This window comes from Anopheles gambiae, chromosome 3 (genome assembly GCF_943734735.2).
Source record: "Anopheles gambiae chromosome 3, idAnoGambNW_F1_1, whole genome shotgun sequence".
NCBI classification, from domain to species: Eukaryota; Metazoa; Arthropoda; class Insecta; order Diptera; family Culicidae; genus Anopheles; species Anopheles gambiae.
Window position 1 is genome coordinate 1,526,850 of NC_064602.1, and position 25,149 is coordinate 1,551,998.

Consider the following 25,149-nt stretch of genomic DNA (forward strand, 5'->3'; position numbering starts at 1 on the left):
CTGTAAAATATCTGGAAAAACGATCGCGTGTACTTGTATCGTTTATGTCCATACCCGTCCCATAGTGGCTGTGACGTCATCGAGAAATGTCAAAACAGAGGTTTGTTTGTTGTGATTGGCGCGCACGTCCAACAGTTCGCATTTGTTCGGCTCACAGTCATGGAAATTGCTCGTGTATTAGAATTCTAGTGTTTTAGGCAACAAATAGGACAGCACAACGAACCAAAGGTCGGCGGCAGAGGCCATTTTGCATCTTCTTTGGGGGTACGGCTTCAGTGTGAACCACGTCCTTGGTGTCCCAACTCCCAGCCAATGGTGCCACATCATAGCAGCTGTAAGTTTGTGATATTGGGAAAGTATCACTTAGTTTGCGTATTCGTGGATGATTCTGCGTTGGCAGTACTGTTTCCACAAGTGTCCAAGTATATTGTGTGTTCGAAATTCTAATTCGCATGGGCGGAATATCTTGGAAGGCAAGAAAAGGGCAATGGGGGCAGTGGTTACTGCGCGATGAATGAATTGCATAATGCCAGGAATTTGGCTAGTAATGGGGTGAGCTTGCAAGTAAACAAACCATGGCGCAGTGTGATTCGCCCGATGAGTGATTTTATTTTCAGTAAAATAGTATTACACCAAAATCGATACCAAAATGTCTAATAGTTTGTTAACAAAACTTTCATTCTAGGAAACACACCGCGCAGCTGAACCATCCCTCGTTTCTCCATCCCCGTGCGCCAGTGTGTGCGAGAGGTAGTACACAACTCCATTCATTCATTCATTCATTTGCTGTAAGCATAAGGCATGTAGGGCGTCAGGCTCCCGATGCGGTGGTGGTGGCGCAACGTGCACGCAACCGTGGTGGTCGCGAAGAAACCGACCTGTACACACCACTACCACCAGAGCACGTGGCGAAGCGGTTGGCTGCTCACAACACCGCTTGTACGGGACCGCGATCGATGCCCGCGTATAGTGCTGATTGTGCTACCGAGCCAGCCAGTACGCTTAGCGCGCGAGCTAGCGAGAACAAAACGCGTGTGCCGGGTAGCCCATTGTAATACGCGAGCATCGTGAACCACTTCTACCACCACCACCACTGCGGGGAAGGTCGCTCGCGTTTTTTTGCTTATCGCTTGCGGTGCTCAAGGTAGTGTACTTTCGCAGAGGCGGTCAGTGTGCCTCACGGACAGGAGATCACCGTAGAATTGAACCGTAACGTTATCTCACCCGGAAAAGCGGGTTCGTTCGCTCGGCTGGGCGTCCTTGAGGGTGTGTGCGGAATCAGGTGCATCTAATTAAAGGAAAGCACAGACAAGCAAGACACGCGATGCGTCGATAGTTTGATAGGTGGTGGGGCATGTTTATTCGATTAGTGGGGGAGTGTAAATGCACTTCCGCCAAGTGCTTCTCGCTCGAAGCGCATTCTTATCGTTCCTGGCCAGACTTAACGGTGAAAGTTCGCTGTAGAGGGATACAAGTGGATACATCGACGGGCGTCATGGCCTGGCCTAGTGTCGCAGGTGTGATATCGTGTGATATCGGAATATTGCAACAAAAAGAGCAGCAGACGATGAGTCGCTCCCTTTGATCGTTATCGAACAGCGTGAGGCAGCGTGGAATGTAATAGATTTTACCGTTATGCTTGTTTTTTGTTGCTATTACGATTATCTCGTAATCAAGCTCTGGTGACGGTGAGGTGCTGATGAGTGTTTTATCCATTCGAGTGCGTCACACAGCGAGGTTGAATATTGTGATAAGTTTGAACAATCCTCTGTGCAGGAACGAATGTGAATGGATTCGTTTGTGTGCCCTTGAACAGTGTTATTGATCAGAAAGGAAGGACTGTTGTTACATTGTGGTTAAATAGTGCCGTTCGAAGTGATCGTTTTCTTTTTGCATATGCATCGTCATCGTTGAGACATTCTTCACCCGCAAGCGTTACGATCCGTTCTCAACCATTCGCTCTAAATATACCTTTTTTTAGGCGGAGCATCGTAACCACAGAAGCGCAAAACAACCGCCAATGGGATGTAACAAACCATTCGAAAATCGAAGACACACATTGAACAAAAAAAAAGGGAACGTAATGAAACCGCGGCAACCTTCACTTAAGTTCAGCGTTGACCCCGTGACGGAATCAATGCATGCGTAACCGCACAAGACGTTTTGCGGGTTCGCTTTGTGCTTGCAGGCGAATGCAGGCCAACAACGGCGACGACGACGACGACGACGACTCAATGAGTATGCCACGAGCAACACCGGCCTTTGGTGTGCCTATAAATCGAAGAAAGAGTCGTTTGTTTACCGACAGTCTGTTTGTGTGCTCGCACTCTAATTGTGGCCGTCTAAACAACGCGTTGAGCTTTCCACCCTTTCAACCTTTTGCGAAGGTTCTCATGTCTGTGATAATGGGTCGCCCAGTGCGAAAGTAAACAAGTTTAGCTCGTCCACCATTTAAAAGAAGAGCGCATAGAGAGAGAGAGAGGGGAGTCGAGAAAACAAACAATCAATCTCGACATCACGCGAATATAACGTCACACACATCACAATAATAATAACGCAACGCTAATAGAAACACGCGAACACGCGCCTCCCGAGGTTGCGCCTGTCCGCGGTCCAAAGTCCAAACGTGCCCTCAAAAACCCCTCCTCCGGTTCCTCCGGCTGAGCGTGGCCGAGCGCGCCCTATTGAACTTCTTGTTTTTGCTAGTTCGAGAGAACCGGTTGCAGCGGTTTATGTAAATTAGACGTTAAAAATAGATTGATATCATTTGCAAACTTTAACATGAAATGAATATTGTTCCGCAGTAGGGGAAACACAACCCACAACTCACTTCTAATAAATCATACCGAATTGAGCAGGAGATGAGAGCCTCTGGATGCTTCTGGAAAGCTTTCATATCCATAAATTAAATACCGGTGCAGGCCGGGTGACGCTCACATAGTGCAAACAAACCCGACCGACGATCGTCCCCCTCTACAAACATGTGCCAGAACTGTGGTACGCAATTAGACGGCAATCGTCTCGCTAATTGCTGCCGTGTACTTGTGAGCCGGCATGAGGAGATCTTTGTGTGATGCTTTTTACGTCAATCCTGGTACATTCGATTGAAGTTCGATGAGATGTAGTACAGCAGCCCATCTTTTCTGATCATTTTTCTATTCGTGATTGTCCCCCGGAAGCGGTACTGGTACTGGTGGTATAATTTGTCCAGTCACTCCAAACCCTCCAACGGACATCAATAGGGGAGGGCCCTGGCTCTGTGATGATGATTCTTTATCACAAGTCCCACTGAGCGTGGTTCCATTTTTTATGACCGGTTTTACACCGACTGTCCGTTATCGCGCGTGTGTGTGTGTCTAGATGGTGGTGCAGGGGGTCAAAGTCTCAGTTTACGTTTCTGTGAAAATGTAGACGTGCGCCTGATTCGTCGTACCGTATCGTGCCGTCCAGTGCGCCAAAGCATTAAATCCATATAACGCCTTGTCGATTGTCAACACGAGCGTGATAAGAGCAACCTTTTGTGGGAGGAAATGGTGTCCGAAAAGATATCACCACCGAATGATCGATATCGCATTTATTAGTCATCGATTGAAAGGAATGAAAGCAATATACATATTTTTTCTTCTCCGTTGCAGATGGCGTCCGGGAGAAGTACACTGGCGGAAAGCCTCCGAGAGCTGTACCAGTTCAGCGTGGTCGACTACTGCATGTTCGGTGCGATGCTGATCCTTTCCGCTGCCTGCGGGATCTACTTTGGGTTCTTTAAGCGGAACAAGGGCGGTGATTCGGAGACGCCGGAAAGCAGCAGCAGTGACGATGAGAGTGCCCACCGTACGGTGACGGTGGCGAGCGGGAGCAAGCGCACCAAAACCACGTTCGGTTCCTCAACGATGGATGAGTACTTGCTCGGATCACGCAAGTTAAAAGCATTCCCAGTGGCGATGAGTCTTGTGGCGGGATACATATCCGGGGTAACGATACTGGGAACTCCGGCGGAGATTTACAACTTCGGCACGCAGTACTGGTTGATCGTGATTCCCATTCTGCTGATGGGTGTTGCGGTTTGTACCGTGTATCTGCCGGTGTTTTGCTCGTTGAAGCTGAACTCTTCGTACGAATATCTGGAGCTGCGGTTCAGTTCGTCCGTTCGATCGATAGCGTCAGTGATGTTTGTCATAGACGAGCTGCTTTTCCTACCGATGATCATCTATGTGCCAGCGTTAGCTTTCAATCAAGGTAAGATCCCTTTGGCCAATCAATCTTCAGGAAAGAATCCCTTACTAATTGTTTTATTTTTGTGTTTTTAGTAACCGGCTTCAATCTGTACGTGATCGGTGCGATCGTGTGCGTAGTTTGTATATTTTACACATTACTGGTAAGTGCGCTCGAAATCGAGTCGATCGATCAGCCCAATTGTATAAATATTAATGTTTTTAATTTGTCGTAATTATTCCAGGGAGGCATCAAAGCGGTGGTATTTACCGATGCGTGGCAAGTGGTCGTAATGTTCATCTCGGTGGTAGTTGTCGTAATTATCGGAACGATCGCAATCGGCGGCCCTGATGTCATCTGGGACCGGTCGGTAGAAGGTGGCCGGATAGACTTCTTCAAGTAAGACAATATTCTACAATTATGAGAGTTGGAGCTCCCGACCCAGTATACATGCATGAAGCAGTACATTGCCCTCCTTTACTGCTACTATTGGGGTTATATTACCCTCCACACCCCGACGATAAGATACGTTAGCATCGGTGTATAACTAGTACAGTTTCCTTTTTTATCAACGTGTTAAATGTTCCTGTTTTGCTGGCAAACAATGTGACACAGCACCCTACGGCTTCTTGCAACAGTTACAGTGCAAAGTACATTGGGAAACGCTTTATTGCCTGGAATACATTTTTCAGCCTCTCGCTCCGTCGCTCTCTCGCGGTTCTCCTTTATAATTTATGATCGTACCTGCGTGCGATAGGATTTATTTGTGTGGAGATTTTAGACTAATTATACAGCCCTTTGATTCGGTGCTACGATCAATCACTTGTGCTAATTAATCAATGTTATCTTTAATTCCCTTCCCAACAGCTTTAATCCCTCGATGTACGAGCGACAAACGTTCTGGGCGGTGCTGATCGGTGGCTTCTTCTACTGGACCTCGTTCAACTCCGTCAATCAAACGATGGTACAGCGCTACATGTCCCTACCGAATCTGAAGAAAGCAAAGCTGTAAGTAACGTTTATCATATCATGTTTGCTGTTACTATGTGCTAACTGTTAACACCGTTGTTTGTGACATTCCACAGCTCCATCGCCATGTTTACCGTAGGAATGGGTGTGTTTGTGTCGGTGTGCTGCTACGCGGGGCTGCTGCTGTATGGCAAGTACTTCGAATGCGACCCGACCACCGTTGGGCTGGTGACGACGGACGATCAGCTGTTTCCGCACTACGTGATGGAATCGGTGGGCAAGCTGAAGGGCATCCCGGGCCTGTTCATTGCCGGCGTGTTTGGAGCCGCGCTTAGCTCCCTTTCCGTGGTGCTAAACTCTACCTCAGCCGTCCTGCTGGAGGACATACTGAAAGGGCTGTTCCGGGTAAACCCATCCCCTTTCGTCGCGAACGTGTTCGTGCGGGGGAGTGTAGTGGTGCTCGGGCTGGCCGCTATGGGCTGTTTGTTCATCATCGAAAAGCTGGGCGGTATCTTGAGCGTAGCGACATCGCTATCTGCCATTGCTGCCGGCACTACGTGCGGCATCTTCACGCTGGGCATGTTGGTCCCGTGGAGCAACACCAAGGGTGCCCTGTTCGGAGGTGTGTCCGGTGCGCTTCTGTCCGGCTGGGTGTCGCTTGGCAGCCAATTTGCCGGGGCGGCGGGTGAGATCGTCCCACACAAGCTGCCCGTCTCGATCGACGGCTGCATCGAAGATCTGGTCACCAACGTTACGATGGTGAATCCTGTCTACCCGGACGAGAGTGGAGTGTTTCCGCTGTACCGGTTGTCTTACCACTGGATCACACCGATCGGTGTAACGACAGTGCTGATCGTCGGAACGATCGTATCGTTCCTCACGGGACCACGCGATCTGCGGCACATCGATCCGGAACTGATCTCGCCCGTCATCCATCGGTTCCTGCCCCAAGAATCGTTCGGCAACTTTGGAACGGCAAGCAAAAACTGTGGTGCAGCGGCGCCGGTGATATTTTGTGAAGAAATGCAACCTCACACGAACATTGCGTCCTCTTCCGGCACACCGTACGGCACAACGGTGGAACGCAATGGACAGGTATGTATTGCAAAATCCAGAAGAGGGAAAGTAAAGTCTCTTATTGGCATTGTTTCCTTCAACAGGTAACGAAATCTCGATGATGAAGCTACTGATGATAACTGAAAAACGAACTTAACGCATATCCCGTGGAGAATCCCTGCATCGGGAAATTGGGACCTACGCGGCAGCACCGTGCCAAATTCGATAGTCATCAACTCTGGATCTGATCCACCGCTAACACTAAGACACCTTTGTGTGTGCGAGAGAGAGAGGGACGGAGAGCGAACGATAGAGGTTATTGAAAAATGCGCAAAGACAAACGACGTACGTAGTTTAGGTAGTAAAGGCGGGACCGAGGGCGCCCGGGCAGCCATTCCAGAAGTAGTAGTTCACTTTTGGCTCTTAGTAAGACTGTGTACAAAACAATCGAGTGTCTACTTGACTTCCTTACTTACAGTGGGGTGTGTGTTTGTGGGTTTTGGGGGTTGACGGCCAGTACGGTTTAAAGAGCAGCCAGTTCGATATTGTACGGTAAATTGTGTTTTTGGTTTGTTTTGCTTTAGGTTTTGTAAGATTTACGTGATTGTACGCGTAAGCGTGTGAGGGTATGGGTCAGCAAGTATGCAACCACCTCTTCCACGACCACCACCATCCCCAATACCCTCCCCCTACCTCCCACCATATCGTTACACGATCTGTGATAGACCATGGTGCAAAAAAAAAAACGCGGTGCAAAAGAAGTGGATCCAGTCGGACACGGACTGGAGAAGTTGTTTTGTTTTTCTTCTTCTCTTGTTGTTTGTTGTGTGGTGGTTATTGATTGAAAGGATGGTTTGATTGCAACTGGAAGGAGGGTGAAGTTATGTATTGTAAAAGCCAATGTGCTTAGTTTGGGAAGTGAGTTCAAAGACGAATGCTTAAAACAGGTTGATAGGTGTATGTAATGAATGTAGTAAAAATAAAGCAGATGTATGAATACGACACAGTGTGGAGACTGTTTTATGAAGAAATAAATAATGAAAAGAGGCCATATAACATTTATTGATTGCTCTATCCCAATACTAATACTAATACTAATGATATCACACTCCAAAACCAAGTAGAGTTCGCAACAGGTCATCACAAATTCTGTAACAAACGCGCTTCTATCGACGTGCAAAACCGCGGGAAGACAAAATGAACCTGTGTTCATGTGTTCACGAGTGTTCATGAGCAATTTCTTCGCGGTTCCATGTGCTCGGTTGGAAAGCATGCCGCATGCGTTGTACTGTCGCGGTTTGTGGGCCCGTTGTTTCTAGCGGGTTGGAAAGATAAACAAAACACACCCACACACACACACACACCTATCCAGGCGCTGAGAACAGAGAATCAAACAGGTAGACGCTCCTGATAAGGATTACAATTTATGATTTCTGTGAGTGTGAGGGGACAGTGTGTGGGGAAAAGTGTACTAAGAAAATAAACAATGTAAAAAGGCGTATGTAGTGCAATTAGCGTGGGACGGAATCTATTGTCTTTCTGTTGATTACGTTTATAATGGAGCAATTATAAACGCTTGAATGGTGTTGTTTTTACGGAAGGAAAATAGAATAATTGGCAGGATTTAACTGCGATTGCGCGTAACTGCTATTTCATAACGTTACCCTTTCGTCGGTGGCCGACAACGGTGTGGTAAAAGGTGTAATAATTATTGTGGCGGCTCTCGACAACCAAATAAAATTGAAATCGATTTAGCAAAAAGAAAAAGACTGTTAAGTGCGTCGAATGAAATTTAAATTAGCACAAAAATAAAGGTGATAATGTACTAAACTAATACCCTTCGAAACAACACTCGGTGCCGACGACGATCCTTGCGTTTGTTGTAGCGCCGTTTGATTGCCGTGACAACGTGGCCGTCCATGCGTGTGCCGGCAATAAACAAGCAACAAACCGCGCGCGTCCACCAATATCAGCAGTGTCGCCGGCTGCCACTACCACCACTGCATTAACAGCACCAGCAGTGTGCCGGTCCGGTTTGAGGTGTGAACCAGCCGACCATCGGCCAGTCGCCGAACGCGAGCGAACGGGCGTGGGACGGGCGTGTTAATCGCGCTAGCCGTGCGGAAAAGTGCGTCTCCTTCAGTGTGCATTGTGCCGCGCAGAAGGAAGCAGGGCAGTGCCGGTGAAGGCAGGACTCGCCCCGTTGTCGACAAGGGGAATGTGCAATTGAAGGTGTCGTCGTGCCAGCATTCGTTCGGTAACGTGTTGGAGGTGTGTTTTTTTCTCTTTTTCGTAAGAGGTAAGCGAAAAGAAATTGGAACTGCTGTTTGCCTCGGCACGTGTGGTAAGGTTGAGCATTCGCACAAAACGCGACATTGGTGATGGGAAATGAGAGTACTCAGTTAAATTTAGAAGTTGTTTTCAAACAGTGCAACACCTGCTAGAAAGCAAACATCAAATAGAGAGTGTGCGTGAGAGAGTGAGAGTGTGAAGAGAGCAGAAATTAACAAAACAAAAAATCATTAAAATCGACGCCACCGTGTCATTGGAAATGGACCGTAAAGGCGACTGCCAGCGTTTGCAATTTACATAGCAATAATCTTGTCTCGGAAATTTGATATCTTGTTTTCGTGCATCTCATCCCCCAATGCTTTGCTATGCTGTGGGTGTTTAAAAAGAAACATAAAACAAAAAAAAACAGTAAATTTGAGAATGGCAAGCAAGCAAGAAGCAACTGTTTTGGAAAGGTCACGTTGACGACGCCGAGATTGGAGGATAAGTGCTCTTGAAAACAAATATTAAAGCTCTTCTGCCATTGCTTCTGCATTGCCCTTTAATACAGATGGATTCTAGCAGAGGCACCGTGCTCGACAGCATCCGTGAGCTGTACCAGTTCGGTGTGGTGGATTACTGTATGTTTGCCGCAATGCTGATCCTTTCCGCTGCTTGCGGGATCTACTTTGGGTTCTTCAAACGCACCAAAACGAAGGATACACCCACGGCCACGGATACGAGTGATCTCGATCTGGGTGAAAATCCCCCCACGGTAGGATCGGTGGAGAGTAAGACTCCGATCAGCCCGTTTGGATCGTCCACGATCGATGAGTACTTGCTCGGGTCACGCAAGCTAAAAGCATTCCCAGTGGCGATGAGTCTTGTGGCGGGATACATATCCGGTGTAACGATACTGGGCACACCGGCAGAGATCTACAACTTCGGGACGCAGTACTGGTTGATCGTGGTACCGATCATCCTGACGGGGGTAGCCGTGTGCACGATCTATCTGCCGGTGTTTTGCTCGCTGAAGCTGAACTCTTCGTACGAATATCTGGAGCTGCGGTTTAACAGACACGTCCGTTCGATCGCTTCGGTGATGTTTGTGATCGATCAGGTATGATCGTGTGCAACTTAAAAAAGCGATTCAATATTATTTGAAATAACTTTAAATGTCAATTGCAGATGCTGTTCCTTCCAATGATCATCTACGTACCAGCGTTGGCATTTAATCAAGGTAAATAAATAACTTCTGATATAAAAAATAATAACGTGCTCTATTATTTGCAGTGACTGGACTAAATTTGTACATGATCGGAGCGATCGTGTCCCTCGTCTGCATTTTTTACACACTCCTGGTAAGGATCTGCGCTCCAAACGCGTCCAAATGGGAATGCTTACATACAAACTTTCGCTTTCCTTTTAAGGGTGGCATCAAGGCGGTCGTCTTTACCGACGCTTGGCAGGTGGTGGTGATGTTTATCTCCGTCGTTGTCGTGGTGATCATCGGCACAATCGCGGTTGGCGGGCTGGACGTCATCTGGGAGCGATCGATGGAAGGTGGACGGATAGACTTCTTGAAGTAAGATACGAAAAAGGCGATAAGACGCATCTTAGATTATCACAGGACAGAAACTCAACAATGTTGGAGGAGGGGTTTTATGGGACACCCAGAGAGGGCTCACGTGCTCCATGTTTGTCAACATTGAGCAATTAATGTTTATGGAGGCCGTACAGGGAGCAAAGATAGTGAGACTAGCAGTGCCTTATTGTTGGTAAGCTGGGAAAGGTTACTGAATGTGTCCAGCAGGTTGCTGACCAAGCACAAGGCTATCATCAAACCCCTTTCCGAGAAGGGAACAGCGAGACAGCGGTATTCAAAACTTTGATTAGTTTTTTGGCAGTTAACCTCTTGGCCGTCCAATGATTGGGTACAATGGTTTTGAATGAAGCGGCCCAATATCGCGACGGACTCAATTCAAGCACACGTGTGCCGAACCAGCGCCTCAATATGGCCAGGACAGAACAATCAATCAATCAGCGATTAGCACGCTACACAGCGGCGCGCTTCCGCGTAAAGATGCCCCCAAGAGAGGAGAGACAAAAGATAGCGACAGAAGAAAAGAGCAACGCATCTTGTACTTTCCTGATTTCATAAGTTGTGCAATCCAAAGATGTATGTTTCTTTTGTTTTTCTTCTTTTTCCCCTCCCCACAGCATGAGCCCCACGCTGTACGGGCGGCAAACGTTCTGGGCGGTCCTGATTGGCGGCTTCTTCTACTGGACCTCGTTCAACTCCGTCAATCAAACGATGGTACAGCGGTACATGTCCCTACCGAATCTGAGGACAGCGAGGCTGTAAGTTACCTGGGATGCTGTTTATCAGCTCGTGGACGTTATCGGCATGTGATATGACTGGAACACTCTTCCCTTTCTTCCCTCTTGCACAGCTCCATTGCCATGTTCACGGTAGCGATGGGAGTGTTTGTGTCGGTTTGCTGCTACGCGGGGCTGCTGCTGTACGGCAAGTACTTCGACTGTGATCCTGCCTCGGTCGGGCTGGTCTCGACCAACGATCAGCTGTTCCCGCACTATGTGATGGAGTCGGTCGGACATCTGCGCGGCATGCCGGGCCTGTTCATTGCCGGCGTGTTTGGAGCCGCGCTTAGCTCCATGTCGGTAATACTGAACTCCGTCTCGGCGGTTCTGCTGGAGGATGTGCTGCGTGGGTTGTTCCAGCTCAACCCGAGCCCTTTAAAGGCAAACATTTTCGTTCGTTGCTGTGTGGTGATACTGGGACTCACTGCTTTGGGGTGTCTGTTTATCATCGATAAGCTGGATGGAATATTGATCGTGTCGGCCACACTTGCAGCGATTGCCAACGGCACGACGGGAGGGATCTTCACGCTGGGGATGTTGGTCCCGTGGAGTAACACCAAGGGAGCACTGGTTGGGGGTATTGCAGGAGCACTTCTGTCCGGTTGGGTGTCGCTGGGGAATCAAATTGCAAGCGGTGCAGGGGAGATCGTTGCACGCAAGCTGCCCGTATCGATCGACGGGTGCATCGAAGAGCTGGTGGGAAATATTACCCTAGTCGATCCTGTCTACCCGGACGAGAGTGGAGTGTTTCCACTGTACCGGTTGTCCTACCATTGGATCACACCGATCGGTGTAACGACAGTGCTGGTCGTTGGAACGATCGTATCGTTCCTCACGGGACCACGCGATCTGCGACACATCGATCCGGAACTGATCTCGCCCGTCATCCATCGTTTGCTGCCGGTAGAGTCGTTCAGCTACTTTGGAACGGTAAACAAAAACGCGACAATATTCAACGAAGAAATGCAAGCACAAGCGAGCGTGCCTCCAGGTCCAGCGAACGATCTGAACGGTCAGGTAGGTAAAGAAGCGAGAACAAGATGGTAGGAAAATATTAGCAGAAAATTTAAGACTAGATGTTATTGTACTGTGCAATAGTAGCACGACGAATATATTCAACTAGACATATGAGTAAAAACAAATGTACTTAAAAGCGAGCTTAGTGTAGTCGTAATTATCAGGGTATAACGATACAATTTTTCCAAAAGCGCCACAAAAAAAATCTCTCAATTTAAACGATTCACAAATATATTTGTACAAACTCCAACCAAGCTGTGATTTCACCAGTAGTGCAAAGATGAACGAATTTTAATAATAACCGTTTTTAAACCGTTTGAATGTTTATTTTTTAATACAACCAGAAAAACAGATTTGTAATAGATTTTGTAATGCATAAATAAAATCAATAAAAACTGGGAACAAAATACTAATGTTGTTGAAAATTTGTTTGTTGTTGAGTTGTTTGTGTTGTTTCGACGCTCCGATGAGAAATGCATACTTGACGTTTATCAGAATACCTTCAAAATAACTGTGACAGGATAATAAGGCCAAATATAAGAGTTCATTGCTCATGAACCTAGGCCGTTTCACCCACATCCAAGAGCCAAGTCGAAAGCGGTTAGTAGTCTGGTGCAATCCATCCTTTTCTGGTGTACGGTACTATCTGAGGCCCTGTTATCAGTGCCGATCGATAATGATGATGCTTTGTTCATCCTTGAGGATGATTGTGAAGTGCGGCTTCTTGCTTGAAGTGACGGTATATTTTGGGTAAGATGTTAGTGTTTTGTTGAACTTTTTGGGGATTTAAATGTTTAATTGTTGACAAAATCTGCTCTGTGGTGTTTGGAGTTAAAAATTCTGAATAGGCATAGGTAATGTCATGTGTACTAGGCAGTAGCAAATCAATAACAATATATGTTGTAGAATAAGTATGAGCAGTATGATGAAATGTGGCATTCTCTCGCACCTTCTGCTCAGGTTGGCATGGTTCAATTTCGTTCAGTTGCAATTGTTTACAAACAACGCAACTGAACGGCACTAAAATACTTAACAAATCAACTTCTATCGACTAATGTGTAAGCAAAAATGTATCCTAAAATTAAGTGCTTGAGAAGCGGAAAAAGAGCGGATATGAAACCGATCCACCTCGTTCTCGTTCTCGTACAACCAGTGCCAGCGATCAAATTGCATAATGTTACCCATTCTCCGCACCCTACCCAGGGGCTGCCCCCTCTCAGCTGCATCTGGCAAACTGCAACATTCGACGCAACGGCAATTAAAAAGAAAGGCAAAGCGCCAAAAGACGCCACTAACTTGTTGCGCTCAGCATAAACGGTCCGTGTGCGTTCGTTGTGTGGTTTTCGCGTGCATTCGTATTTTCGGATTGCCGATTTTGTTTTGTCCAAAGTGGCGGCGTCTTTGCCGGCATCGGTCGTCGGTCTGTGCCAGGGCTCACAACTACCACCGTCGTATCACCGTAGGCCCAGAAAGATAGCCGAGGCACGGAGAAAGAGAAAATCGGCAACCCCTGAGCCATTGGCGACGGCGATGGATCACGCGAATGGATTGACGCGTGTGTGATCACTACTTCACTCCACTGCTGTGTGTTACTGCTGCCGGCTGCCGGTGCTGTTGTGCTAATGTGCGCTCCCTTTTTTCAGTGCTAATTGTACTGTCGGACTGGCAGGATCGTGCCAGAGTGCCAGAGTGAGTTTTCGGTAGTTGTGCAAGGCAGGGTAGGAGCGAAGGTAAGAGCTGGTTGGTGCAATTAAAATTCACGCTTCTTAGTGCGGTTTAGTGCACGTGTTAGAGGCAGCTCAACGATCCAGAATAAATAGAGAGGAAAAATGGGCGAAATGTTGTAAATTGAATGTGACCGACCGTAGTGTGAAATGGTGCCAAACACGCGAGTGAGGAACAATAATTACAAACACCTTTGGGTACATTGTGAAACAACCAAAAATAAACAAAAAGTGTTGGCAAAACGAGACCAACGTTTCGTACCGGCTCTGTACGCCCTTCAAACTGTGATGGATTGGTTTGATGGACAAGTGGCGTTTAGTGTGGGTGTAATGTTCTTTTTTTCTCTCTCTCCCGGAAGGACAAGAAATCGAAGATAAAATTAGAAGCTGTTTTAGTTTTCGAATGTTATTCTGACCTACTGACCAGAGGCGGCACAGGCGACCAGTAACTGTCAGTTCGAATCCATCGTGGGGTACTTGGAGCTGGGGTTTCAGCGGAGTGAGGGCACGCCTTTTGGCATTGGAACCTATTTCACAACATGAAACAATTTGAGTTCGAGGAACCGTAAACGATCCCGACGCCGTTCGGTTTAATTGATTTATTAAGAGAAACACATATTAACGAGGCTGCCGTTTGTGGTCGAATTTCTAATGCGCGGAGACAGTCTACACAGTCTTATACTACCTTAAGTGAAAGTGATCGTTAGAACCATGTCAATGGGCTTGTACATCAACCGGTTCAATATTTTAGCACCCGTAAACACCACTTAGTTTAGCATGCCTTTAAACGGAGCCGTTGACGCGTCGGTCTCGCTACAGGCTACAGGTTTTTGCAGCCTTTCCATTGAACAACTAATCACACGCGTCCCCATGTGACATCTCCCCGTGTTTGCGGAGGCACTAATGTCAGCACGCACGACATGTAGTCTTTTCCTTTTTAGGTAGGTTTTGGCTCCGGTAGGTTAAGGTGCGTAGCGAGTTTCTTTTTTTTTGCATGCGATACAGCTCCAGATGTGACGAGTTCAATTTGCCGAAAGAAGGGTTCAAGTGAACTGGTTTTACGCACCGGAATGTGTGTGAGAGTTTTCTGAGACAGAGGATGATGCCTGCGGTGGTAGGGTGAACCAGTTTGGGTTTGTTCTGCATAATCCGTGGGATAATCCGATGGGCCAGGTAGAAGAAAAACTCACCTTCTCCTCTCTTGATATAATTGTGTTCTGGTATTTAGATGTCGTCTCCCAGAAGCACCATGTCGGACAGCATCCGCGAGATGTATCAGTTCAGCGTCGTCGATTATTGCATGTTCGGTGGCATGCTGATCCTGTCGGCTGCCTGTGGCATCTATTATGGGTTTTTCAAGCGATCGACAAACACCAGCAGCAGTAGCAGCGAATGCGAGGATGAGCAGGACCATCTTCCCGAAGCAGGGGTTCCAGCAAAGAAGCCCACCAACACGTTCGGTTCCGCCACGATCGACGAGTATTTGCTGGGGTCACGCAAGTTAAAAGCATTCCCGGTGGCGATGAGTCTGCTGGCGGGATACATTTCTGGCGTGACGATACTGGGGACGCCGGCTGAGATCTACAACTTCGGCACACAATACTGGCTGATCGCGGTTCCGATTCTGTTGATGGGTGTTGCGGTTTGTACGGTTTACTTGCCCGTGTTTTGCTCGCTAAAGTTGAATTCTTCGTACGAATATTTGGAGCTACGGTTCAATCCTTACGTACGATCGATGGCGTCAGTGATGTTTGTCATTAATCAGGTAAGAGGAGGGCAGCGTGCGAGATTCGGGATTTAAAAAAAAAACAGGCATGACAAACAACTATCAATCATTTACAGATGCTATTCTTGCCGATGGTTATCTACGTGCCAGCGCTTGCCTTCAATCAAGGTATGTGGTGTGGAAGACTCCAGAATTGTCCAATTACTATGTGAATCTAACGTTCCGTCTGTGTTACAGTAACCGGTTTTAACATTTACGTTATTGGGGCAATCGTGTGCGTCGTTTGCATCTTCTACACACTTCTGGTAAGTCTCTAAGTTCTGGAAGCCGTTTATCGAATACTCATATGCTTGTTCTGAATTTTAGGGCGGTATTAAGGCGGTTGTGTTCACCGACGCTTGGCAGGTGGTGGTAATGTTCATCTCGGTCGTCGTGGTCGTGATTATTGGCACGATCGCTCTCGGTGGTCCGGGCGTTATCTGGGACCGGGCGGTGGAAGGCGGTCGGATAGACTTCTTCAAGTAAGCTCGCATATTTGTTGATGAACAATGAAAACACAAAGAAGAGGTCGGTGTTTCGGTGACTAAGGACTATTTGGCACTGATTCCCTCTTATCGCAAATGGGTTGCGCGTGCATCGCAAAAGGAGAAACGGTGCGTCGCCAACATCTGGTGCGATTAGAAGATGGCCAAGATGCTCCATTCAGCTGTCAGTTCAGCTTACAAGATACACCTTTAACGGGGTGGGGTGTGTAACTTTGGTTCACGAAACTGACAAATTGTTTGATTGGAGCTTGTCAACAGTGAGCGATTGTTAGAGGAACGCTTGATCTATCTTCTTTGTGTGAGAGGGAATTCCCTATTCTAGCATTACAGAGATCTAATGTTTTCACTTCTTTCGCCCCTTTCTTCGACGCTTTCGACAGCTTCAATCCATCTATGTACGAGCGGCAAACGTTTTGGGCCGTTTTGATTGGCGGTTTCTTCTACTGGACCTCGTACAATGCCGTCAATCAGACGATGGTACAGCGCTACATGTCACTGCCGAATCTAAAGACTGCAAAATTGTACGTTACTGATGCTTTGATGCGCAAAATGGCACTGGAATGTTCATGCCTTCTCTCATTTCCCTTCAGCTCAATCTACATGTTTGTGGTTGGAACGGCCATCTTCGTGTCGGTTTGCTGCTACACTGGACTGCTGCTGTATGGGAAGTACTACGGCTGTGATCCGGCCACCGTGGGACTGGTGACAACGAGCGATCAGCTGTTCCCGCACTATGTGATGGAATCGGTTGGCAATTTGCGGGGCATGCCGGGGTTATTCATTGCCGGTGTGTTTGGAGCTGCACTGAGTTCGCTTTCCGTCATCCTGAACACTACTTCGGGCGTGCTGCTGGAAGACATTCTGAAAGGATTGTTCCGCGTGACGCCCAGCTCGCTCGTGGCCAACATCGTCGTGCGTGGCAGTGTGGTTGTGCTTGGGCTGGCCGCCATGGGATGTCTGTTCATCGTGGACAAGCTGGATGGAATACTGATCGTGTCGGCAACGTTGGCGGCAATCGGAAATGGTACGACGGGAGGGATCTTCACGCTGGGGATGTTGGTCCCGTGGAGCAACACCAAGGGAGCATTGGCTGGAGGTATCGCTGGTGCGCTTCTGTCCGGTTGGATCTCACTCGGAAGTCAGTTCGCGAGTGCAGCGGGCGAGGTTGTGCCACACAAGCTGCCCGTCTCGGTGGACGGATGCATTGCGGAGCTCATCACGAACACAACGATCGTGAATCCGATCTACCCGGATGAGAGTGGAGTGTTTCCGCTGTACCGGTTGTCTTACCACTGGATCACACCGATAGGTGTAACAACGGTAGTGCTTGTTGGATCGATCGTATCCTTCCTCACAGGGCCACGGGATCTTCGCTACATCGATCCGGAGCTGATCTCACCCGTCGTGCATCGCTTCCTACCGAGGGAATCGTTCAGCTACTTTGGAACGGCAAACAAAGGCCCAACGTGTGTCAGCGAAGAAATGCAAACGCAAACGAATATCCCAGTCGATAGCAGTGCTCCATATGGCACCGCAGCAAATGGCCAAAATGGTCGCGTTAAGGCACGCAATTGAAGAATGAATGTTGGAATAACTTCTAGAACACACTATTCAACAATGTTCTTTCTAGTACATTACAGTAAACAACCATTACCTTCATCATACAGTACAATATCTGTGATACGCAGGACACAAGAGGATCATCAGAGTAGGCATTTATGATGTACGTTGTACAGATGTTGGTAGTATTGCAGTTAAGATGATCGTACAGTACCTTTTGACAGTGAGTTCGATTGAGGCAACAATGTTCGATGCACAATTTAATAATAAACGACACACACGACTTGGTGTTCCTATTCTTCATTACAAATACATTTGCAAAATTAGAAAACAGATGCTCGGGTTACGAACAAACCCAGAAACTTTGAACCAGAAGAAGCCTGTAAAGAGCTTACCGCTGAAAAAGGAAATGTGAGTTATGCAACGCTGGTTTTGTACCAAATTTTCCAAGCAATTCTCGGTGAAAGGTTACTGTTTCCAGTTCCGGCAGTATGGTGTGACGCTTGGAAAAACTATCCTTTTGGAAAAGCTAACTCTCAGTTCACGACAGCAGCTCCAGCGGCGGCGGCAAAGGTTGTAAGCGCATATAGAATGAAATAAAACTTTCGCCTTGTACCACGCCACGCCAAGGACGATGCTGACGTCAGCGTGTCGCATGGCTTTCGGTTGGCGTAGCTGTGTTCGCATACCTTCACAATGGTGCTGTTGGGGTTTTGGGGGGTTGGAGTTGAACATTCTGGGTACCCTCAAGGGTAAAACAATACACCACCGAGCAGTACCGTTTAGTAAAGTGTTGGTGAGTTTTTACCAGCACCGGTGATAATTCATCCTTTGTAGTGTAGGTTCTCCTGGTGCCGGAAGCACAACAACACGGTGGGAAAGTGTTGGCTCGGTAGTTTGACCGCTTATTTCGAAGGTGTAATTGGATAGGGCTGGAGCAGTGCAGCACGCTAAAATGCTATTAATTTATGGGCTTCCCTCTGGGTTCCCTGGCAGTAGCGTAATCGTTTTACATGAGATGTTACCTTTTGTGAGAAACTTTCCAGAGGTTATTTGGTTGTAGAAAAAAAGCAGCAATAATTCGAGAAAAAGAATCATAATTTGTGGTTTCGACTTGCATGAAAGCTCTATATTCTAGCCATTCATTGTTGCATTCCGGTATGTGAATGTTTGACCTGGCTAAATGAAAAGAATGAATGGCTGCTGGGAGCAACAAAGCTTGCGAAATTGTTCGCGTGTGTGGTCATGCGTGTGCTCGTTTCCTCTGCAAACTGAAACTGATCGTCACCCTGCGTCTGAATGGGCACTTCCGTACGGTGAAATTGAAAAGGTTTCCTCTTGCAGGAAATAAAATGTATACAATTTATTTCATCATAATGATATGCAAATATGTGCTCAAAATCTCATTCTGCAGCCTTCACCTGCACCGCGCAAACCGGTGCGCTGGGCTCTGGGCAAATGAGCTCGGCAGTGGAGAAAACTCGCCTTTCATCCGGAAAATTACACCCACATGTGGAAAATTGGAAGCATTATTCGGGGCTGGCGCGCGGGCCACTGCTTTATTAGAACGAAAGACACCGACCACCGACCGGCGAAGGTGCAGGAGTCACGAAAAAAAAAAGAAATTAAATAAAATAAAACTCCCAGGCACGGTAGATGGATTCAGGAGAGAGAGTAAAAAAAGAGGAAGTTAAATATTTAATTAAACGGCTACATGTGTGCGTCGTGTTTCGGACGGGCGGACGATTTTCTCGATTTATCTTTGACCTTTCCCATGCGCAGCTTCAAACACGAAGCAAAAGGGCGCCCGGTTCTGTCCGGTGGGACGTGTGAAGGACTCCATCCCTGGTGACCTGAAAGCATGAAAGGATTCAACACCGGTTTCGGCGGACTGCGGATGGAGAGCGGTTGAGTGAAACATGCCAAGACCGTTTGTGTATTTTTTGCTGCCGTCCCTGCAACTTTCTCCCGACGCACAGGCCGGGCCGGGGGGAGTCCATTTCAAACACTGGACTGCATTCTAGAGCGCACTTGAGTGGAGGAAAACGTGAAGGGACGGGATGGGAAAGGTTAAATATATTTTATACACAAAATTATTTACACTAACCATTAACCGTTTTGGGCGGGTGCGGTGGGATATGCGTAAATTAAATGAGAAAGGGCACATGGGAAAGGTATTTCGGTGTTGAGAAATTGAGAATACAAATTAAACATGAAAGAGCCGATTTGGGATGACGTACGGCGGGGAGTGTATTGCAGGACGATGTTTGTTTTTCTTCGTTTTTTTGGTGATTATACAGTATTCTCTTGTACCATTTATCTTGTTGTATATTATATTAGAAAATTAAAGCATGTAAATTCAGTTCCACGGTTGAATGAACTGTTTTCATTTATTCTAAAGCTGCTTACACATTTTTTGCAAACATTTCCTTAAAATGCTTCACCAACTACCAGGTACTGCTCGTACCCTCATCATCATTAACGGTAAAGATCTCGGCATGGAGCAAGAACCGGTTCCCACTAATGAATGCCGTTCCACCGAATTTGTTTTGTAAAGGAATTAGTAAAGCATTTTCCCATCTCACAGCAAGGTATTCGCATTCTCGAATTCGCGTGCATGGAATTTGATAGTTGAAAAGCCACCATGGCGCGGTGGTGGTACTATTATGAAGATTTATGATGGGGGATGAATGTGTTTCCCAGGGTGGATGAAATCGGGGCGTTTGAGAAACTCTATTCAACTCAACAGGAAGCTCAGATTTTTGGCTGTGACTGTGGAAAGAGCTTTCGGAGTGGAAACGATTCTTAATCGCACCGAGACTGGTTCGCTTTTCATCGTGGGAAGGTAAGAAGCGGTTTTGTAAGAGCGATAATTAACAATGAGGCTGAAATTATGAAATGGCAATGAAAATGAATAATCATGTACAAATTCCAGCCATGTAAAAGCTGCAGTGGTTTACGTGCTTTTACTCCTTTCCTTAGGTAACTTTTCAATGCACCAAAACACAGCCACGCTTCCACCGAACCAGTGAAGCACCGATGGAATATTCAAAGCCGGGCGCGTGCGAGAATAAATAATTTAAAACAGGAAAAATCCAAAATCACGAACACCGCAGCATCCGCCCGGAAGCGTCATCTCGGTGTTTATTCAGCAGCAGCATTTGATCCTCATTAAGACTATCTATGCTCCACTAGTGCGCAGTGAAAAGTCTCGTGGTGGGGATAGTGTGGCTGCCTGGTGTGTGGCTGTGTAAATAAGTTTTGGGGTTGCCTTTGATAGAGCGCACGGAGGCAAAAAAAACAGGACGCCTCCCCCTGGAAAAAGATCTGAAAAGGCGCGATTTAGCATTCGAGCATCATCAGCAACAGCACTTGTGGATGAGTACGAGCTGAAGCACTCGGCGGTGCGGTATGTGCGCGTCGGTGGGTGCACGAAAAAACACATCATTAATGTTTATTTAGTTTCGGTAAAAATCACTCTATCAAATTTTCACCTGATGCGGCTTGCTCCGGATGTGTTCTGGGGCACCCGCGGGAGGGGAATGTATTTTGCGGTTGGTGTGCTGTTTTCGCTATCCTTCAGACGGTAAATCCACGTCAAGGGATGATAGCAGCCCATGGATGCTGCTTGGGTTGAAAGAAGGGATGGAGTTGCAACATGACGCACGTGAGACGGCACTATTGAGCCGAAAAAAGGCACCCGACCGGTGGAAAAACTATCCGTGGTGTGCCACCTTTCGAGCCAGCGAAGAAGAACAAATACTTACCGTACGTTCCGTGCCGTGTGCCCTGTGCTATGCATGAGCCGTTCCGTTTAAATCCACTTAACTATTCACAAAAACACACACACACACACACACATCGAGAGCAGGGAGTTTAACGAACGCTAAACAGTGTCGTTTGAAATGTGCACAAGTGCTGTCGGAGAACGCTTGGCCGGGCTCGAATGGAAGATCGTTCCACTGTTTGCCACTGTTTGCCATCGTCTTTGAGCATCAGCATCGGTCCCGCTCTCCAGTTGGGGACCGATGCGTTTGCAAAACCTTTGGAACATTTCCAGTGGCACAAAAATCAAGTAGATATAAGAGGGGTGAGTTGTTCGTTTTTCATCTGCAGGGTTTGGGGGATCTTTTAAAATCACATTCATTACTGTAGCTCTGAAGCTCTACAAGCGGTGAGTGACGCATATCTGTTACCATTTGGCGAGTCGTGCAAATATTGTTGATTGCAGTTGAGGTTTTCAAAAAAGGTTTCAAAAAGTGAAGTTGATTTAGTGCATAGTTTGGCGCAGTAAAGGTAGTCCAGTGTAGGAAGTGGAATAAGGAGAGGATTGGGAGAGAAATCATGGCTGAAATGCCTTTAAAATTTGAAATTTAAAAAATAACGACCCCAGAGAACATGCAATTGCATACATTTAGGCGCATAAGATCGCATCGCAATGATGGTTCTGGGAAAAATCGTAAATCCTTTTCAGACGAGATTAGAAAGGTAATTTAATGGTTAAGGATAAAGTGTTTGCGATTGTATGACCATATATGTATGGTTAAAGTGAACGCATGTCTGGTTGTATGCCAATATTTGATTTCTCGTAGGCATGAAGGATTAGCAAGATCAAATAAAAAATGATTTTCGGGTTAGTCGTCTCATGTTAGGAGCTGCTAGGTGCTAGAAAGGAATAGGAATTTTGTTGGAATAAAGTAAACAAATCTTTTGGCTTCTGAAAATGCTGCTGGTTGTCTGGAGAAAGTCAGCTGCAAGTCAGATTCAGAACAACTTTGGAGTTATTCCATTTTCAGCAGTGAAGGAATTTTAAAAATTAATAAAAGCTCAAACCACATTCAAAACGATCTTGTTTTTCCCCAATCAACAAGAACACCCTGGCTGGCCGTTGAAAAATAAATATTTTAACAACCCGTTTGTTTTCCGCTCACACTCCGCACGCGCTCACATGACGCGAAGCCACACATGAAATGGAGAAGAAATTTTTCCAAAAATAAATTCTCAATTCTTTCGAATGGAAAGCCAGAATTTCGACAGAATGTGTTTTTGGACGCGCTCGAAATAAGGTGAAACGAGCGAATCCAGCACTGGATCGGTACGGGGAATACCGGGGATCCCCCTTGCGTGCTTACCCTTGCAGCTTGGTCGTTTGCGGTGGCTTTTGTGAAACCGATCACATAAATAACGAGCGGTTGGAGGATCTTGTCGAAAAAAAAAGGAAACAATAAAAGGACGCGGAAAATATATTCCACTCAAAAAACAACACACACTCACACACGTGTAGTAAGGAAAGCGCGGCGCAAAAGACTGCAACGCAAAATGGGGTGGAGTGAAGTCATTTTCGCGTGCCCCTTTTGGTGGCGCTGGATAGATTGCGGTGGCAGAGAATTTAGCCTTTTGAGAGTATATTTTCCCGCCCTCTGAATGCCGAAAAATGTGTGCTAAATAATTCCCATTATGTTATTTACGCCGGACATGGGGGGCGAGAGAGTGTTTATTTAAAAAAGAAAGTAAAGCCACCCACCACGATTCTCATGCGAGCTGAGTGTGTTTTTGTTGCATGTATTGTTTTTTTTCGCATGTGGAAATAAAAATTCCATTCGCAGTTTCTTTGAATAACTTCAAATTGGAGGTTCGCGCGAACAAAATGCTACAGTCGTTTTGTTTTTCAGCGCCGTTACCAAATATTTGAGTTTGTTATTTTTATTCACTGGCTCTGGTTGTGGAGCTGTGTGCGAAATGTGGTTGGCGATGGAATGTTGCATACTTGTAAGGGAGTTGAAGTTAAAGTGTGAGTAGTTTTAAAACGTTTCTGTTTCAAATGAATGTAGGAAGTAGGATGTTTGGCTAGACGATAAATAAGGCTCAAGACAGAAAGCATAAATTACTTTGCAATGGGCAAAAGCGAGAAATGTTTAGAAAATGAAGAACAATTTGATGTTCCTTGGAAAGTATACGATTAGATTCTCAACGAAAAACAACAAGACACATTCATAATGAAGCATAACGGTATAGAATTTGCAAAAGCCCGCTACTGTTCTTTCCCGTTAAACTTCTTTTGATCTTTAATACATGGAAATTGACCTCTCCGCTTGGTGGTAGCCATAGGCATATTGATTTCCTTCAGCTTGGTGTCAATAGAATCGGTACATTGTGCTATTAATGTTGGACATAGCTTCAATTTCCTTTCCAGGAGGAGATCGTTGTCGCCGTTGTAAAAGAGCAAATTATTTTTTAAATGTTTTCCCTTCACGCCCCTTTCTTTTGCTGAATGATAGTCTCACTGTCCGTTCCTTTCAATTCGTCGCAATTCATACATTTTTGATACGATTGAAACGTATCTATTTGATGCTGGTTGCTGAAAATAAATACGATTGAAGGGAAATCCTACGCTCCGAGCAAAGCAAGACGTCCGGCGGGAGTATCGTTTTAAGTCCACAACAAGCTGGAAAAACAACACTGCAAAAAAGTAACCACACCGCAACCAACAGGGACGCAATATCGCATTAAAACACATCAATTGATGTAGGGTGGAAACCCCCCCCCCCCCAGTCACCTCCCGTCCGGACGCTGCTTTCCAAAATGCGTCAATATTAAATGTCACGAGATGCTGTTTGTTTGCTTTCGCCGAAACGTTTCCATAATCATCTTATCGCTGTCGATAACATCCCCTCTCTGGGAAACTGGCAACGACAATTGCGCGTGTATGTGTGTGTGATTGCGCATTGAAGCGTGCTCAAGCTCAGTGGGGGAAACACTGGAGTACACATTAGACAGTGTGGCGGCGGATTATTTATGACGCTTGATGGCGGGAAAAACATTGAGCAAACGGCAAACGAATGACATTTAATTGACCGGTAATGAGTGATGTTCTAAAGTGATGCCATTTGCAAACACACATACACTCAGAAGCGGTGGACAGCCTCCTATCGTCCTATCGTTTATCGTCCTGCATAAACGGCCGCGAGTGCGTACGCAAATCGTTGGAAAAACAACAAACTTTCGAGCCACTGTGGAGCATAAGCCGATGATAATCCGGTAGTTTAATCCGTTTGAAAACCTCCCTTGCTGCCACTCTCTCCTTCTGAATGAACCACCGAACGGGTTTATATTCAAATGAACAAAACTGTGAACAAAATAGGAAGCTACTTAACGGGGAAAGCAACGGGACGTCCACTTCACGCTCGATTCGTGAGCCTTCCATCGAGCTCTGCTGACCGTGGCCACTTCCGGGTGGGGGAGAGAAAATCACACACAGTACACACACATACCGACTCACGCAGGCACATGCTACCGAAAGCATCCGGCCAATAATTCCATATTAGTGAGTGACGGGTTTCCACCCGTCTCCACCCTTCAAATCGCCATTGGAACTGTGTATGGTCCTGTGGGGTTGGAGAGCAGGAGAGGAGGAAGCTTCGTGTGTCGGTAAAATATTTAAGCTTCCTCGACGGAAAGCCACGAAAATGGCACAAATTTCCGAAATGGTGGGTTTTAGGTTTTTGCGTTTGCGTTGAATAATAGAAACCCGCCCGGGTTCCCGGTCAGCCGAACGGCCGGTCAGGTGGCGTGGCGTGACAGATTTTGCCGGTTTTATAATTATCCCGTTTTGCCGGACGTTTGCCGGTGCGCGCGGTTTTGTTTCGAAGTGTGTGTGTTTGCTGGCGTTTGCCGAACGGACAGTCGG

At 46.7% G+C, this 25,149-nt stretch overlaps 3 protein-coding genes across 7 annotated transcripts; all 3 read left to right on the top strand.

Moving 5' to 3' along the window:
- The first annotated feature begins 96 nt into the window (after window positions 1–96).
- On the top strand, window positions 97–7,239 carry LOC1278123 (sodium-coupled monocarboxylate transporter 1). Of its 3 annotated transcripts, XM_061656479.1 has the most exons (8): window positions 97–334; window positions 686–750; window positions 3,636–4,236; window positions 4,308–4,375; window positions 4,457–4,611; window positions 5,080–5,220; window positions 5,298–6,276; window positions 6,342–7,239. In XM_061656479.1, exons 3-8 carry the CDS (start codon window positions 3,636–3,638, stop codon window positions 6,357–6,359), a joined length of 1,962 nt encoding a protein of 653 aa, XP_061512463.1. In that variant the 5' UTR covers window positions 97–334; window positions 686–750; the 3' UTR covers window positions 6,360–7,239. The 3 variants fall into 3 exon arrangements, with proteins under 3 accessions (XP_061512463.1, XP_061512464.1, XP_317663.5); XM_061656480.1 differs by lacking the exon at window positions 686–750; XM_317663.5 differs by lacking the exons at window positions 97–334; window positions 686–750 and adding an exon at window positions 933–1,144.
- Window positions 7,240–7,356: 117 nt separating this feature from the next.
- Window positions 7,357–12,157, top strand: LOC1278121 (sodium-coupled monocarboxylate transporter 1). 2 transcript variants are annotated; one of them, XM_317660.6, is made up of 7 exons: window positions 7,357–8,536; window positions 9,080–9,628; window positions 9,697–9,748; window positions 9,802–9,869; window positions 9,939–10,093; window positions 10,729–10,869; window positions 10,962–12,157. In XM_317660.6, exons 2-7 carry the CDS (start codon window positions 9,080–9,082, stop codon window positions 11,935–11,937), a joined length of 1,941 nt encoding a protein of 646 aa, XP_317660.5. In that variant the 5' UTR covers window positions 7,357–8,536; the 3' UTR covers window positions 11,938–12,157. The 2 variants fall into 2 exon arrangements, with proteins under 2 accessions (XP_317660.5, XP_061512465.1); XM_061656481.1 differs by having other exon boundaries at window positions 7,357–8,508.
- Window positions 12,158–12,528: 371 nt separating this feature from the next.
- Window positions 12,529–17,772, top strand: LOC3291600 (sodium-coupled monocarboxylate transporter 1). Of its 2 annotated transcripts, none has more exons than XM_061658516.1 (7): window positions 12,529–12,664; window positions 14,860–15,396; window positions 15,474–15,525; window positions 15,595–15,662; window positions 15,724–15,878; window positions 16,283–16,423; window positions 16,493–17,772. In XM_061658516.1, exons 2-7 carry the CDS (start codon window positions 14,860–14,862, stop codon window positions 17,475–17,477), a joined length of 1,938 nt encoding a protein of 645 aa, XP_061514500.1. In that variant the 5' UTR covers window positions 12,529–12,664; the 3' UTR covers window positions 17,478–17,772. The 2 variants fall into 2 exon arrangements, with proteins under 2 accessions (XP_061514500.1, XP_061514499.1); XM_061658515.1 differs by lacking the exon at window positions 12,529–12,664 and adding an exon at window positions 13,196–13,637.
- Window positions 17,773–25,149: the final 7,377 nt, after the last annotated feature.